Source organism: Lepidothrix coronata, unplaced genomic scaffold (assembly GCF_001604755.1).
Source record: "Lepidothrix coronata isolate B3197 unplaced genomic scaffold, Lepidothrix_coronata-1.0 Scaffold186, whole genome shotgun sequence".
NCBI lineage: Eukaryota > Metazoa > Chordata > Aves > Passeriformes > Pipridae > Lepidothrix > Lepidothrix coronata.
The window spans coordinates 1,119,332-1,132,838 of NW_016690366.1; the positions used below are offsets into that span (position 1 = coordinate 1,119,332).

Sequence of the window (13,507 nt, forward strand, 5' to 3'; positions counted from 1 at the left end):
ATGATGGCTGAATTATATTTGTTGTCACTTTTGAGGTCCCTCATTTCCCAGAGGGACTGTGAAGCAGTCTGAGAGTTTGAGTGCTGAGAACTGTTTTTTTTTTTTTGTTTCCATGACATGTCACTGCTGTCACTGACTGTTCTTGCATTAATATCAAGCTGTATCTAAGCAAAAAAAACCTTTAAAGAGATGAAGGAGGCCTACAAGAGAGCTGGAGAGGGATTTTTTTAGAAGGGTATGTAATGACAGAACAAAGGGGAATGGCTTCAAACTAGAAGAGGGTAGGTCTTGATTGGATGGTAGGAAGAAAGTCTTGCCTGTGAGGGTAGTGAGGCCCTTGCCCAGCTTGCCCAGAGAAGCTGTGAATTCCCTATCCCTGGAAGTGTCCAAGGCCAGATTGGATGGGGTTTGGAGCAACCTGGGCTAGTGGAAGGTGTCCCTGCAAGTTGGAGCAAGATGGTAGTAAGGTCCTTTCCAGTCTGAACCATGCTGGGAATCTATGATTCCATGATCTAGCTTTCTCTTTTCTACTTCAGAAAGAGTCAGGGTCCTAAACCATCCACATCCTCTGTGTTGCCTTTCAGATGGTTTGAAACTCAAACCCAGCAGCAGTCTCCTGTGACTTGTGCTGAGTGCAGCTCCTCCACGGGCGTTTGCCACATTTACATGCTTTGAGTCACCAACCACAGCGGTGGTCGGAAGTGAGCTGGGGGAGGGAGGTCAGTTCCTGCGAGCATGGCATTTAACCCACAAAATGAGAGCTGCAGCAGGAACTCTTCTCCCTCCCTGCTTTTTGGTTGTCTCACAGCTTGAGTGAGTAAGAAAAAAACGTGGGGGTCTCTGGTCAAGCAGAAGTAAGTGATACGCCTCTGTTTCGGGGGGGAGTTGCGGTCCATGCCGGATTCTTGCTTGCTTTTGAACGTAATGTTTGCTTTGATTGCATCTGTTTCTGAAAGCTCGTGGTGATAACTTTGGTGTCGCTCTTTTTGCTGAATTTGATGTTTTGGAATGCCAGAAAAGCGTGAACTCACTGTGGTCAGCGTCATCAAGCTGGGTTTTATAGCAGGGAATGTGTGCAGCACTCACATCCCTGACAGGGGCTCTGCTGGGCCGTGGGCAGGAAGAAGAGGTGGGTTCGAGGAAAATGCTGGAGTTAATGAAGCAACATAAGAGGAAGGAGAAGGGTGTACCTGGTGGCAGGGTGGGAAAGGCTTTACTTCTTACTGAGCAGCAGGAGAGGGTTGGGAGCTAGTCCAGCGTAGGGCAAGGTGTGAAACAGCGAAGGAACTGACTGTAGGCTTGCTTTGTTTCAGTGGAATGCTGCAAAATCTCTTCTTCTAAAAGAAGGCTGGAGAAGTCCCATGGATCAGCAAATATAGGGTGTGCCAAACCAGGAGATTGTCATAACATTTCAGGGTCTTGCTGCTATCGCAGACCTTCAAGATATTTTATTTTAAACAGGGATTATTTTTGAATACGGCTACATGGGGACTGGGTGCCAAGTCCAAGATCTGAAACTGGCTTTTGTGGTGGGAGGAAAGCCTGGGAACTGGAGTTCAGCCATTTGGGTTCAACTGGTCTCTTTATTACTTCACTCAGTGGAGCACCCAAAATCCTTGTGTTTTATCTTAATCTAATAGAAAATTATATCGCAGCCTTCAAGTTTGTGACAGCCTCTAAGAGCAATTTTTCGAAAATACAGGCTTTCCTCTGGGTGCAAACAGTGAGGATAACAGGAGACACTTGAGAAAGTTCTCAGTGCCATGAAATTCCTGGTGGCTTTGAATTCTGTCAGAAAGATTGATGTTATTAGTGAAAATACAAATTGTACCTCAACTGAGGCATTTCAGAAGTTTTGTTTAGGTTTTACTTTAGTAGGAGCCTTAAATACCTATTATTTTATTAATGTAATGCGAAAATTTACCTCTGGAAAGCATCATCTATGTCCTTTCTTGCTTGGATTGGTTTTGAACAGAGGAATTGTGAGCAGGCAGCATCATTCATGTGAGCAGAATCACAAGCCAACCATGAAGTACTTGAGGTTTGAAGCACAAGGACCGTGCAGATGAAAGCTGAGTCTTACTGCAGGATTTTATGAGTTTGGAAGTGCATGCTCAGGTTTTTGGAGTGGTGCCTGTTGTGGGTGCCTGGGAGGTGCCTCCAGACAGGTATGATTCTGCCTTGAGCTGTCACAGGTCATCAGGGATAAGATGTGAAGTCAGTGTCAACCAGGCTCTCTGGGAAAAACCTTTTATAAGGTTTGGATACAAATGACCATTTTTTCATCAATTTGCACATACCACTGCACTTCCCAAATGCTTCTGTGGCACTTACAGCTAATCTGGTTGTCGTGGCTTAAGAATGGTATTCCCCAATTCAGTGTTCCCACTGAAACACTCCGAACACACTCACTCCCCCTCCCCTGTGGTGGGCTGGAGAGAGAATTGGAGACAAAAAGGTGAAGATCAGGGGTTGAGATAAGAACAACTTACTGGAAACAGCAATGAGGTTTGGAAGCAAACAGTAACAGCAACTATATTAATGACAGGGGGTACAAGAATGGTGAATGATTCACATGCCGGCAAAACCCGGACCCCCTCACACCCCACCCAGACTGGGAGGGACCATCCTCCCCACCCCCAGCAGTGACCTGAGATAGTCTAGAATAACCTCAGGGTCCGGGCCATGCCCCTCCTGGCCACTGCAAAAATTAACCCTATCCTGGCTGGAACAAGGACATTATCCACCCGTTATTCCATGCCACCTTCGTCATGTCATTTCCATAGTCAATGGCTGCCCTTCCAAAATACCTGTTGAGTTCATTTAGTCCATGGCTGTGGGTTCTGCCCATCCTAGCTGTCTTCCAGGGCAGAAGAGCTGGTGTGCTGTCTGTCAGGTGGTGGCAGGCTGCATGAGGAGCTCAGGTATATCTGGAGGAGTCCATCCTCATTGCCCATGGCAGTTATGGCACACAGTGGCAGTGTGATTCAGCAACCAGTATTATAGGATTCAACATCACAGACTGTTGTCACCCAAAATCACATCCCCTTGAGGTGCACATCGTGTTTCCCTCTCCCTCTGCATTACCCACCAAGTGCACCCAGGTCCTTGAGCAAAAAACAATACCATGGACTGGAAGGGACCCCTTCCCTCACTTCCCCCTGGTATGGCCTGAGGTGATATAGAAAAACCTCCAGGTCCTTGCCATGCCCCTCCTGGCTACTGCAAAAATTAACCCTGTCCTGGTCAGAACCAGGACACTGGTCTAGGAAGAGTTTGCCCCATCCAAGGCTGGACCAGAGGTCAAAGAGGAGGCAGTTCTGGTTTGGATCCTGCTGGTTTGGTGGGTGCAAGAGAGCAGGCGATGGGGGCCCATCACCTGCTCTCACTTCTGGAAGCACCTGGCAGAACCACAGACATCTTGGGAGTGGTTACCTGGGCTGTGCCTGGGTCCTTATTTATGTTGTCCCTCTTGTTTCCCATTTCCAGGAGCACCCTGGAGTGTGCTTGGCAGACAGTAGGTTTTACTTTCAGGAAATTCCATGTGAAATAATCCAGTGAATCTTGTTTTCACAAATAATTTTATAACACTTGAAAAAATATGTAAGGAAAGTGGATTTTTCACTTGTGTGCAAAAAGCAGCCCTTAGGGTCCACATCAGAGACAAAGAGGGAGAACCAGTTGGCTTAAATTAAATAGAAAAGAATGAAAGCCACTTCTCTGGCTTCACCCCTGCATATTTTTCTTGATTTAGGGCCAGCACTACATTTAGGTTTTAAGGCACTTGTGGCTTTCTAGGTTCCTCTTCTGCTACTAATCAGCTTTATTTTCTGCTGTGTGCCCACTGCTTTTGGATGCTCTTGTTTAATGGGAGGTAACATAAGGCTTCACAAAGTATTTACTCTGCAAATGCCTCTGAGCATGAGTTCTAGAGCTTTCAGAGCCAAATTTTGAGCAAGATGGACGTGTTTGTTGAGTAATTACCAGTGGAAGATCTTGTGCCATGGCTGTTTGACAGGATCTTGCAGTGGCAGAGAAAAACTTGTATGTGAATTTATAAAAAAAGGATCAAAGCACTCTACTTTGCAGTACCATGAGTAGGTCTTAAGAGCTTTTAGCCCAGACCTAAGAGGTGTATGATGGTGCCACACACTTGAAGGCAAGTGAGTAACCACTGGCTCTTGTTTACAGTGAAAAGTAAAGTGGTCAGACCTGCTTTCACGGCAGTGAATCTCAGTAGAAAAGAAAAAGGAACTGGATTTTAATTCCTTTTGAAACTTGACAAAATCATACCAACAAGATGGTCCTTTTTTGTGGCAGTGGTTGAAGAAGAATGAGGAATGCTTAGGGCCACTGGTACCTTATCCCGAGTCAGCATGGAGTAGCTGGGCTTGGCCTAGGATGTTCAGTTGTGCACTATTTTAATTTCTGGCTGTGCTGAGCAACTGTTAATAAGGAAGAAGTCCTAGTCCTTCCCCTATAAAACTAGCCTGTGGTGGCACTGCTGCTGTCACAGGGAACTTTCGGTCCCTAGAGCTGAGGCATCTGTGTAAACTCTTTCTGTGATGATGTGTTTGCAGTAATCTGTTGATCTGCTCTAATAATCTACTCTACTTTCACTGAATTTTCCTGATAAGTGAAATTATATGTGAATAGAACCTAGTACTTATAATTTCCTGTTTTCAGCTGGAAGGATGTTTTAATAGCTGGTCTCAAATCTGCTGAAAAGCAGGTTTTGTGGTAGAAGTGCTAATGAAGCTTCAACAGCAGCAACTGGCAGCCATACACGGGGAATTCAGGGGTTGTATATTTGGGTGGCAGAGATCAGTAAGTAGGTTTGTGTCGTCTGAATCTATTTTTTACAACAAAATTTGCTTCAATATTTTATGCCCTTTTAAAAAAAAAATACGTATGTGGAAGTTTCTGCATTTTGAGGGCAACTCTCAGCTAATCTTCCCGAGAGTCTGCACAGCTCAGATTCCAGTGGATTTACTCAAAAAGTCACATCCTGTTTAATACCCTTAGTGTAAGCCCAGAATAATTTAGTTGATGTGGATGGAGGGGCTTTTCGTTTCAGGTTTTTGATCTTAATAGGAATCTGGCCAAGAGTAGGTTGCATTTTTGAAGCTAAATCCATGTTCTTGAAGACATCACAGGAAGGCAAACACTGTTTTTTCACTTTTATATGAATCCTTTCTACCTGATGCAGGTCACCTCGCACTCCAGCAAGATGCTGGTGAATTCAGCAAGCCCACTTTAAACGAGGGTATGGAAAGAACGTTTGTCATGTTTTCTTTGCCCTTTTTTAATGCATTCACATTCAGATTTCTAAATTTGATACATTTTCCGCTTCTCAGTATTGCCGGAAGCATATATATTCATGTGTTTGTATTCAGCAATTTTAAACCACAGTCCTTTTTAAACTCTTTTTTAACCTTCTCGTGGCACACCGGTAAAGCTGACACGGGGGTTTTGTGTAGCTGTAGGCTTGCCACAAGTCCAAAAAAACCCAGATCAAAAGCTGCAGTCTCCACTCCATGAAAGCCGATATCTGGGTTTGCTCCCCCAGTCCCCACAGAAGTGAATCAAGAATGTTAAATTAAAGACAAACAATCACGTTAATCATTTCCTTCTCTGCATTCCCACTGAATCATGTCTTAACAGCATCTTCTAGACCAGAGCCTTTTGAAGGAATGTTAATATTTTATGTACAGAGGAGTAATAAATAGGGGTTAAATGCAGCTTGAGTGATTAAATCTGAAGGAATGGCACTTGTACCATTCCCACTATGCGGAACACATTTCTAAATCACCCTAATTTAGGTTTATGTTACCAAGTGAAACAATGTTCTGTGCTGCAGCACTTGTATTTCTGTTTGGAGAAATCCTTTTGAAATGTTTTTTTATCTTTTATATTTGCTCTTTTATTTCGGGTGTCTGTAATAAAGAAGTAAATCATTAATTAAAGACAACATGACCGAAATTCCACCTGTCTTACCAGTCAGTCAGTTTGACAGGATTATTAAGGCTGGATATATTGGTTGTAATAACTTGTGAGTGAATGGCTCACCCCTCTCCTACTCCCCTCCCCTTCCTCAAGAACTCGGGTGAGTGATATGCTTCTAGAAGTAGCACAAATTTTCTTCAGGATTAACAGAACAAAATAAACATTGACTTTTCCCCCTCCTCTCTTCCCCCCAGGTTGCCCTTGTTCTCCTTTTCAAATCAAATGTCACATTGACTCCAGTCCTGTGTTGGAAGCATGCGGGGAACTGCAGCACGTCAGCTCGGCACAATGTCTCCATCAGGCTGGAAGGAAGCCCAAAACCAAAAGTCCACTGGCCAAAATGCATCCTCTGCAGAAACCCCAAGGCAAGTGGCTTTGGCCTTCTAGAAGCTGAACAAGCTCCTATGGCATGGAAAGTGTAATATTTTAAAGTTATTGTTTTAATTTGAGTCCCGGCGAAATAGTTACTTTTATGTTCTAATGTATAGCTTGATAGGGTTTTATTATGTTCATTTTTCCCAATGTTAGATAACCACTTAGGGAGGCCCTCAAGAAGAAATTGATTCAGCAATAACCAATTACTTAACTTGTCATTTTATATTTTGTGTACTGTTGTTATGCAGCTGTGAGGTGCAAGCTGAATTTAGCAATATGGTTTACATTTTGAATAAATTTTTTTGAAAAGTGTTTTAGGTAATAATAGCTAATTGTCTAAAGCTAGTCTGTTTTCCATTTATTGCATGGCGGCGGGAAATGCCGAAATGAAACGAATGTATTTTAAAAATGAGAAATAGAAGCTAAACCAATCACATGTGGGCTGTGGTACTTCCACAGACCTGCCAGCTCGTACTCAAATAGGTGGCAATCCCAAAGTACGGTGGAAGAGGAGCCAGGAAGAAGCGTGATCCAGCTGGTCTCCAGCTGCTCTTCTAGTCTCCTCAGGCTTCTGGGAAAAAAAAAAAAAAAAAAGAAGACTTCAGTACATTTCTTGAAAGAGGATGAATTGTTTCCATGTTTCTCCATTAGTGAAATGACATGGGGTCTGTCTTTATGATGTCAGTTTGCCAAGTGTCCTGCTATCACACTTCCTGCTTTGTAGGATGAATTACTCTTACGTATGTAATGGGTGCTTGCCTCAAGGGAATTGGGGATGCAAATACCATAGGGGTGTTAGGAACAAAGGAAGGTGAGCCTCAAGAAGATACTAAGTTCATAAACCAGAATTTTTTTAAGATATGTATCCATGTGATAGATGGTCATTGTCATGTGAAAAAAATGACCTTTTGGTGTTGTACACACTGAGCTGCTGCACCATCACCCCCTCCCAATTCAAATGTCTATACTAAAGCAGTTCAGCCTTGAACAACAACAAAGAAAGCACTGTATTTTCTGCTTCTGGAAGTAGACCTTAAACAATAAATTAATATACCAGTTCACACTTTAAATATCCCACAAGGTCTGTGCCTTTATGAAGCTTTCACCCAGAGATCTTGGTTGTTCAGGTTTAATTAGTGGGTGTTCCATGAATGTTGTTAATGCTGACAATAAAAAGGCATAAGTAAGAACTAGAATGAAGTCAGCTGGTGTAGATACTTTGCTGTTGTACTCGTGGCACTGATTTCCAGTCACTGAGGAAGTAACATGTTTTTTATATGTGAGAATTTCAGAAAAGTTGGAGGGAGCCTACTTGGCTTGATTCAATTTATGCTTAAAACTTACCTAAGTAGATGAATATGATTTATTTCCATCACCAAGACAGGTACCACTGCTTCTTTCTGCTGCTCACACACCCCCAAGCTCTCTCTGCCATTACAGCCTTAAGCTCAGAACAGAAGTCAGTGTATCTACTGTCTCATAAGGATGGAAAAGGATGGAAATTGTTAAAGAGGTGAAATAAACACCCAAAGGTAAAATGCTTTCTTGACTGATTACTCTTGCTGATACTTTTTTTGACAGAACTCATTTTTCTGGGCTTCTTGATGTCACTGTAAAAATAGTCCAGGGAAGGAGTCCCTGTGAAAATTCCCCTGAGACTGTTGAGTAGCATCCAACACTTAAAAACCAGGATGAGCCAGCTTAGCCAAAGCCACAAATCCAGGTGACAAGTCCCAATTATGGATGTGCCAGCCATCCTCCTGAAAGACACTTCTTTACCTTGAATTTTAAATAATGATTTTGTTATTTCTTATTATTTTATATATTTTATTATTATTCCTTTATAATAAAACCACTTTTAAAAAGTATCTTCAATTAGCTTATGTGTGACAGGAGAGAACAATACATAGGATACGTTGCAAGGGAAGATAGTACAGGGTTTTTTTGTCTTCACTTTTATTTGCTTTGTAAATTTGAAATGGCTTTTCTCCCTTGTCATTGATCTTCTATTACTCTATGGGTTTTATACACAGAAAAGAAAGGAGAATACTAACTATACAGTACTTCATATATAAGTAATGGTTCAATACTTCCTCTCCAGGAAAATGAAAACATCAACATTTATAAAAAAAACCCCAAAAGTTTCTTTGAAATTACTCTCTTGAAGTTGATGTTTTTAATGTATAACATCCTTTCATTTTCTTGGTGGCCATATCCACAGAAAGCAGTTGTGACAATGTGGTGCAGACAATAAATCTTTCTTTAATTTTCTGTAGGTATTTTTATGCAAGATCCTTTCTTCCTGTGGCTTTCTCCCTAGAGCCACGTGGCTGCCTCACTAAGGCCTGTTTCTTGTTGATTTGTCGGGTGTGATGTGCTGGCATCACCACCTGAGGCTCCAGAAGCAGCTCTCTACCTCCACCCAAGCCTGTGCTTTTGGGCCATTTATTCTTCCTTTGAGTGTATTTGCTCCCCAGGGGTTAACCCTGCATAATCTCCTTCAGCATCTGTGTATTTTTAGATCTCTTCTTGTCCAGGACCTTAACTGAAGTAAGTAAATCTTCCAGTGTGACTCACACCACTAGATTTTTTCTTTAGTGGGTCCTCCCAGCTTTCTCAGCAAGTCAGGACAGTCCCCCAGACAGCCCCCAGGCTGAGATGGTGGCTGGGAATGTCTCCATCCAGTCACTGATAAATGCATGTTGAGTGTTTGCTTTACTGTAGAGAAGGTGCTTGTGAGAGAGGAACTCATGGCCAGGGGAGATGAAATAATGTGAAGGCTGAGATGCTCATTTTTCAGTGAGGGAAGAGCCCCATATTCCCAGCTGGTTTACAGACCCAGGGCCAAGCCTGGGCTATACCTTCTCCCACTTATTTAAACCTTGCCTTAGAGTTCTGATTCTGTCCTGCTGCTTCTCGTTATTTCACTTGTTCCTTCTGCAACCAAGATTTTGTGGGTTGGGTTCTGCCTCCTCCAAAGAGCCGGGTTGCTGTTCAGGAGAAGGAGGAGTGGGGAAATAGCATTCCAGCATGTGGCTTCAGCCTTCAGGGAGCACCTGAAAATGCTTTGTAATGCTGGTATCTCTTCCACGCAGCAAACTTCTAGCTTTAATTAGAATCAGAGACTCACAGAATGGTTTGGGTGGAAAAGGGCCTTAGAGCTCATCTCGTTCCCCTGCCATGGGCAGGGACACCTCCCACTAGCCCAGGTTGCTCCAAGCATCGTTCAACCTGATCTTGAACATTTCCAGGGATAGAGAAACCACAGCTTCTCTGGGCAACCTGTGCCAGGGCCTCATCACCCTCACAGCCAAGAATTAATTCTTAGTATCCCACCTGTTCTCTGGCAGTGGGAAGCCATTGCCCCTTGTCCTTTCACTCCATGCCCTTGATCCTTCTCCAGCTCTCTTGGAGCCCCTTTAGACACTGGAAGGAGTTCTAAGGTCTCCCCAGAGCCTTCTCTTCTCCAGGTGAACACCCCCAGCTCTTCCCAGCCTGTCTCCAGAGCAGAGGGGCTCCAGCTCTTGGAGCATCTTCACGGCTTCCCTTGGACTTGTTGCACCAGGTCAGTGTCTTCTTTGTGCTGGGGACCCCAGAGCTGGAGGCAGCTCTGCAGGTGGGGTCTCACCAGAATGGAGCAGAGGGGGAGATTCCCCCTGCCCCTCACCTGCTGCCCACGCTGTGGGATGAGCCGGGACACAGGGCTTTCTGAGTGCCAGCACACATGGCCTGGGTATGTCGAGCATCTTGACAACCAACGCCCCATTGCTTCTCCCCAGGGCTGGTCTCGAAATGTTCTCCACTCAGTCTGTATTTGGGATTGCCCCAACCCAGGTGCACTTGGTCTTGAACCATGTCTGCTTTGGTTGAAACTTGCCTTGGTAAGTAGTCCTTGGTAGGGTCAGTGGCTTTGCCTCCATTTCTCAACATTACTTCAGGAGGTAAAAATTCAGAATTAACAAAAGTGTTTTCCTCCTTCTTTTTGATTCAGTGCAGAGTGTGTTGTCTCAAGTGATTCAGGTGGATCCACTAACAGGAAAGGCATCAAGTGTTTACATGGACAGCAGTGACACCCAGTGTAAAGGCTTTGGTATTAGTGTAGAACCTTTGGGTGCTGTGGACCAGGGCCAACTCTGAAGGACCTGATGCAGTATGTGGGGGAGGTTCTGACCTGTCTGCCTGCTACACTGTGCACCTTCTGCAAGGAGCCCAGAGCTTTCCTTTTCTGGCTTCATGGGCATGGATACTTGTTTTTGGGTTGTCTTTTGTTTTTACAAGGAGAAACATGGCCAGGCACTCACTGGTCACATGGTATGCACACGAAAACTTGGTGAGCAAAACCTAGAGCTCTACCATCCTGTTTATGTGCAAGAGGATTTTCTTTTCCTTCTTCCCTGTTATTCCTGTGTAAGATAGGGTTTGTGGAGGTCTCTTCAGAATTGGACTATAACATCTTTATTTGAAGATAAGAATTTTAGATATTTTTGGAGACTGATCAAATCAATCCTCTTATAGGAAGTGTCCTCTTAAAGCTCAGATTCTTCGATTCAATTTTTTTCTTTCATACTGAAATAAACTCAGTAACATAGGGAGTTTATAATCTGACCTATACTCAGAGCTCCAAAATGCTTTAACATCCCTTCATCACTGACCTCAGATGACTGTTTATGGACTGCTATGGCAGCTCCCCATCCACTGGAGCAGGGTGGCCATGTGGGCTGATGTGGAGCTTAGAACAGGTGCAGAGCCTTCTGGAAGGTAAGGACAACAAGAATTGGCTTTTCAGGTGCATATGCCTCCATTTAGTCTCCTAAAGCAAGTAACCTTGAAATTACATTCAGAACAGTTGCTGCCTCAAACTCCGTTACAGTGCTGATCACATGTGCCACATGGACCATTTAAAAGTTGAAAATGCCTGGAAGAAATTGTTCTCAAAAATGTTTTTTAATAAAACACATAGGTAGAGTTTCCTCATTTAATGTATCAACTCTGGATACTCTAGACTGGAGGGGACACTTGGCAGTGCTACTCCAAGCAGGGTGTGCTTTGGGAGCAATCCCACGGCCAGTTTTCCTGTGAGCTCTGCCTATGGGAGTTGCTTTCCCTGTATGAAACTGTGACAGCATGGGAACCTGTTGCCATGGGATACTGCTCATGTATGATAAACCATTTACTCTGCAATCAACGGAAGGTCTGGATAAATTTTTTAAAATGACATTACATTTTAATGCCATTTTTTTGAAATGTTGTGTTAAACTTTGTACCTTGGCTTCCCTGTGAGTCCTGAGGCAGAACGTGTGTATTCTTACAAGGCGTGTTTTATTTATATCATATGCAACTCAACGTAGAATCAAAAGAGGAAGGAAATTTGTGAAGACGCTACACCACAGAAGAGAGGGGGAAGGCAGAAGGGGAGGAAGAAAAGCCATTATGTTCTGCCTGTGCGGTTTTTGACCAAGCAAACACAAGGCACTGAAATCCACGGTGGGATTGGGTTTTGGTTGGTTGTTTTGAGTTGTCATTCCCCCCGAAGCCCCCATTTGCTTTCACAATATAAGAGATTCAACAGAGTGCCTGAATTTTGAGAAGTCATGGGAGGGGAAGCTCACTGGGGTGACAGAGATGGTGAGCAGACTTGTGAACACGAAACGTAAGCCGTGCATCCTGTTTGGTAACGAGGAAGCTGTGCAGCTCTGCGAGCGCCTTGGTTTGTTTGCACGCTGTAGGAACACAAGGTAGAATCCCATCAGCTTTATTTAGCAACTTGCTTTGGTGTAAGCAATACTTCAGGACTGCACCCTTGCAGTTTATGGAGAATGATGGAAGAATGCATTCCCCTCGGTCTGGATTTTGTTCCCAGTTTAGGATAAAGAAGATGGAGATTCATCCTCCTGTTTTTTCCCTTCTCTTTTATTAGTACCTCCTAAGCCTGTCCATCTCAAACCTGGGCAAGAAAGAATTCCTCCTGCACCGTCTCGGCCTTTGCCAGCTGATCCCAAGTCATCAAAGAGCTTAGCACCTGGAGAGGACGAAATACCAATATCAGCAGGAGTCAACACGCTCATTGAGAAATTTGAAAGCATTAGGTAAATACGGCTTTGCGAGATCTGCTCTCATCTCCCTTTTCTGCATTTTTAACTTAGAATATAACAGTAGAAAACATTAACTGTAGTGGTCACACAGAAAGTCCTCTTGGGATGTTTTCTACTGGAAGTGCAAAACTTCACTGAGGATGGAGTGTCTTTTTAATAGAAGCTGTATTTCAGCAAGTTTTAGTTTGTAACGTACAGTTGTGCTTAAGGAGCTTGAGACCTGCTGAATTTGGGAAGGTTGTACCAGAGACAAGTGGCCCAGAGTCTGCTTTCTGTAAGTTGGCTTGATGTGGGGATTGTATCAAAGGGACTTGATTATTGTAATATAAAATAATCGAATTTTCTGTCTGAGATTCAATATACATCAGATCTTGCTGCTTGGAGGCTGAATTGCAGTGTACTGTGAAACAATGTCATGTAGAACAGTATTTCCTCTGAAACACTGTATATGAATGACACTAAATTGGGTAAAATATACGTATTTGGCTGTAAAACCAGCTCAGTTTACAAACATATGAAAACTTTCTTTTAAGACCAAACCTGCCTGATGGAGCTAAGTAATTTTATTTTTCTTTTTCGTAAAGAGAGAGGTAGAAACAGGGGCACCATACTGTGCCTTAGAGCGTGTGAGTGAACCTGGTGCCTTTCAAAGAGAAAAAGTAGTGCCTTCTCGAGCTTCAGTACATCCTCTCTGGCAGAAAATACCTTGCCCCAAAGATTTGGTTCTGCTAAAGAATGAGTTTAAACGAGCCACAACCAAATGCTTCTTTTAAAGGATGATTCCTCCCTCCCCAAACCCTCAAACCAGGCTGTTCTTCAAGGCTACGTGGAGAGCACTAAAGGCCCGGGATTCTGGTGGAGCCATTTCAGTAGAACTTAGGGCTGGGGCGGTGTGTTTTTGTTAGATGATGTTGGGTGGTGGTTATTATTGCCATGTGCATGCACTTGCCCTGCTGGGATTGTCACTGGGATGCAGGAAATACAACTTGAATCAAAGCACAGTCAGACCCTCTCTTTCAGGGCACTGATGAAAC

At 43.6% G+C, this 13,507-nt stretch overlaps 1 protein-coding gene across 7 annotated transcripts in view; it reads left to right on the forward strand.

Annotated features, from left to right (window-relative positions):
* The window catches only part of FGD3 (FYVE, RhoGEF and PH domain containing 3), a 107,603-nt gene that overhangs the window by 52,128 nt on the left and 41,968 nt on the right, over positions 1-13,507 (forward strand). For 6 of the 7 annotated variants that reach the window (XR_001877417.1, XM_017830936.1, XM_017830937.1 and 3 more), the window contains exons 2-3: positions 6,201-6,371; positions 12,299-12,467. Coding sequence is in view for 6 of the 7 variants with exons in the window: in XM_017830936.1 (XP_017686425.1) it covers positions 6,201-6,371; positions 12,299-12,467 (340 nt within the window). In the remaining variant the exon portion in view is untranslated. Of the gene's footprint in view, positions 1-778; positions 855-6,200; positions 6,372-12,298; positions 12,468-13,507 lie in introns of those variants that run through there. The other variant, XM_017830940.1, reaches the window with a different exon arrangement.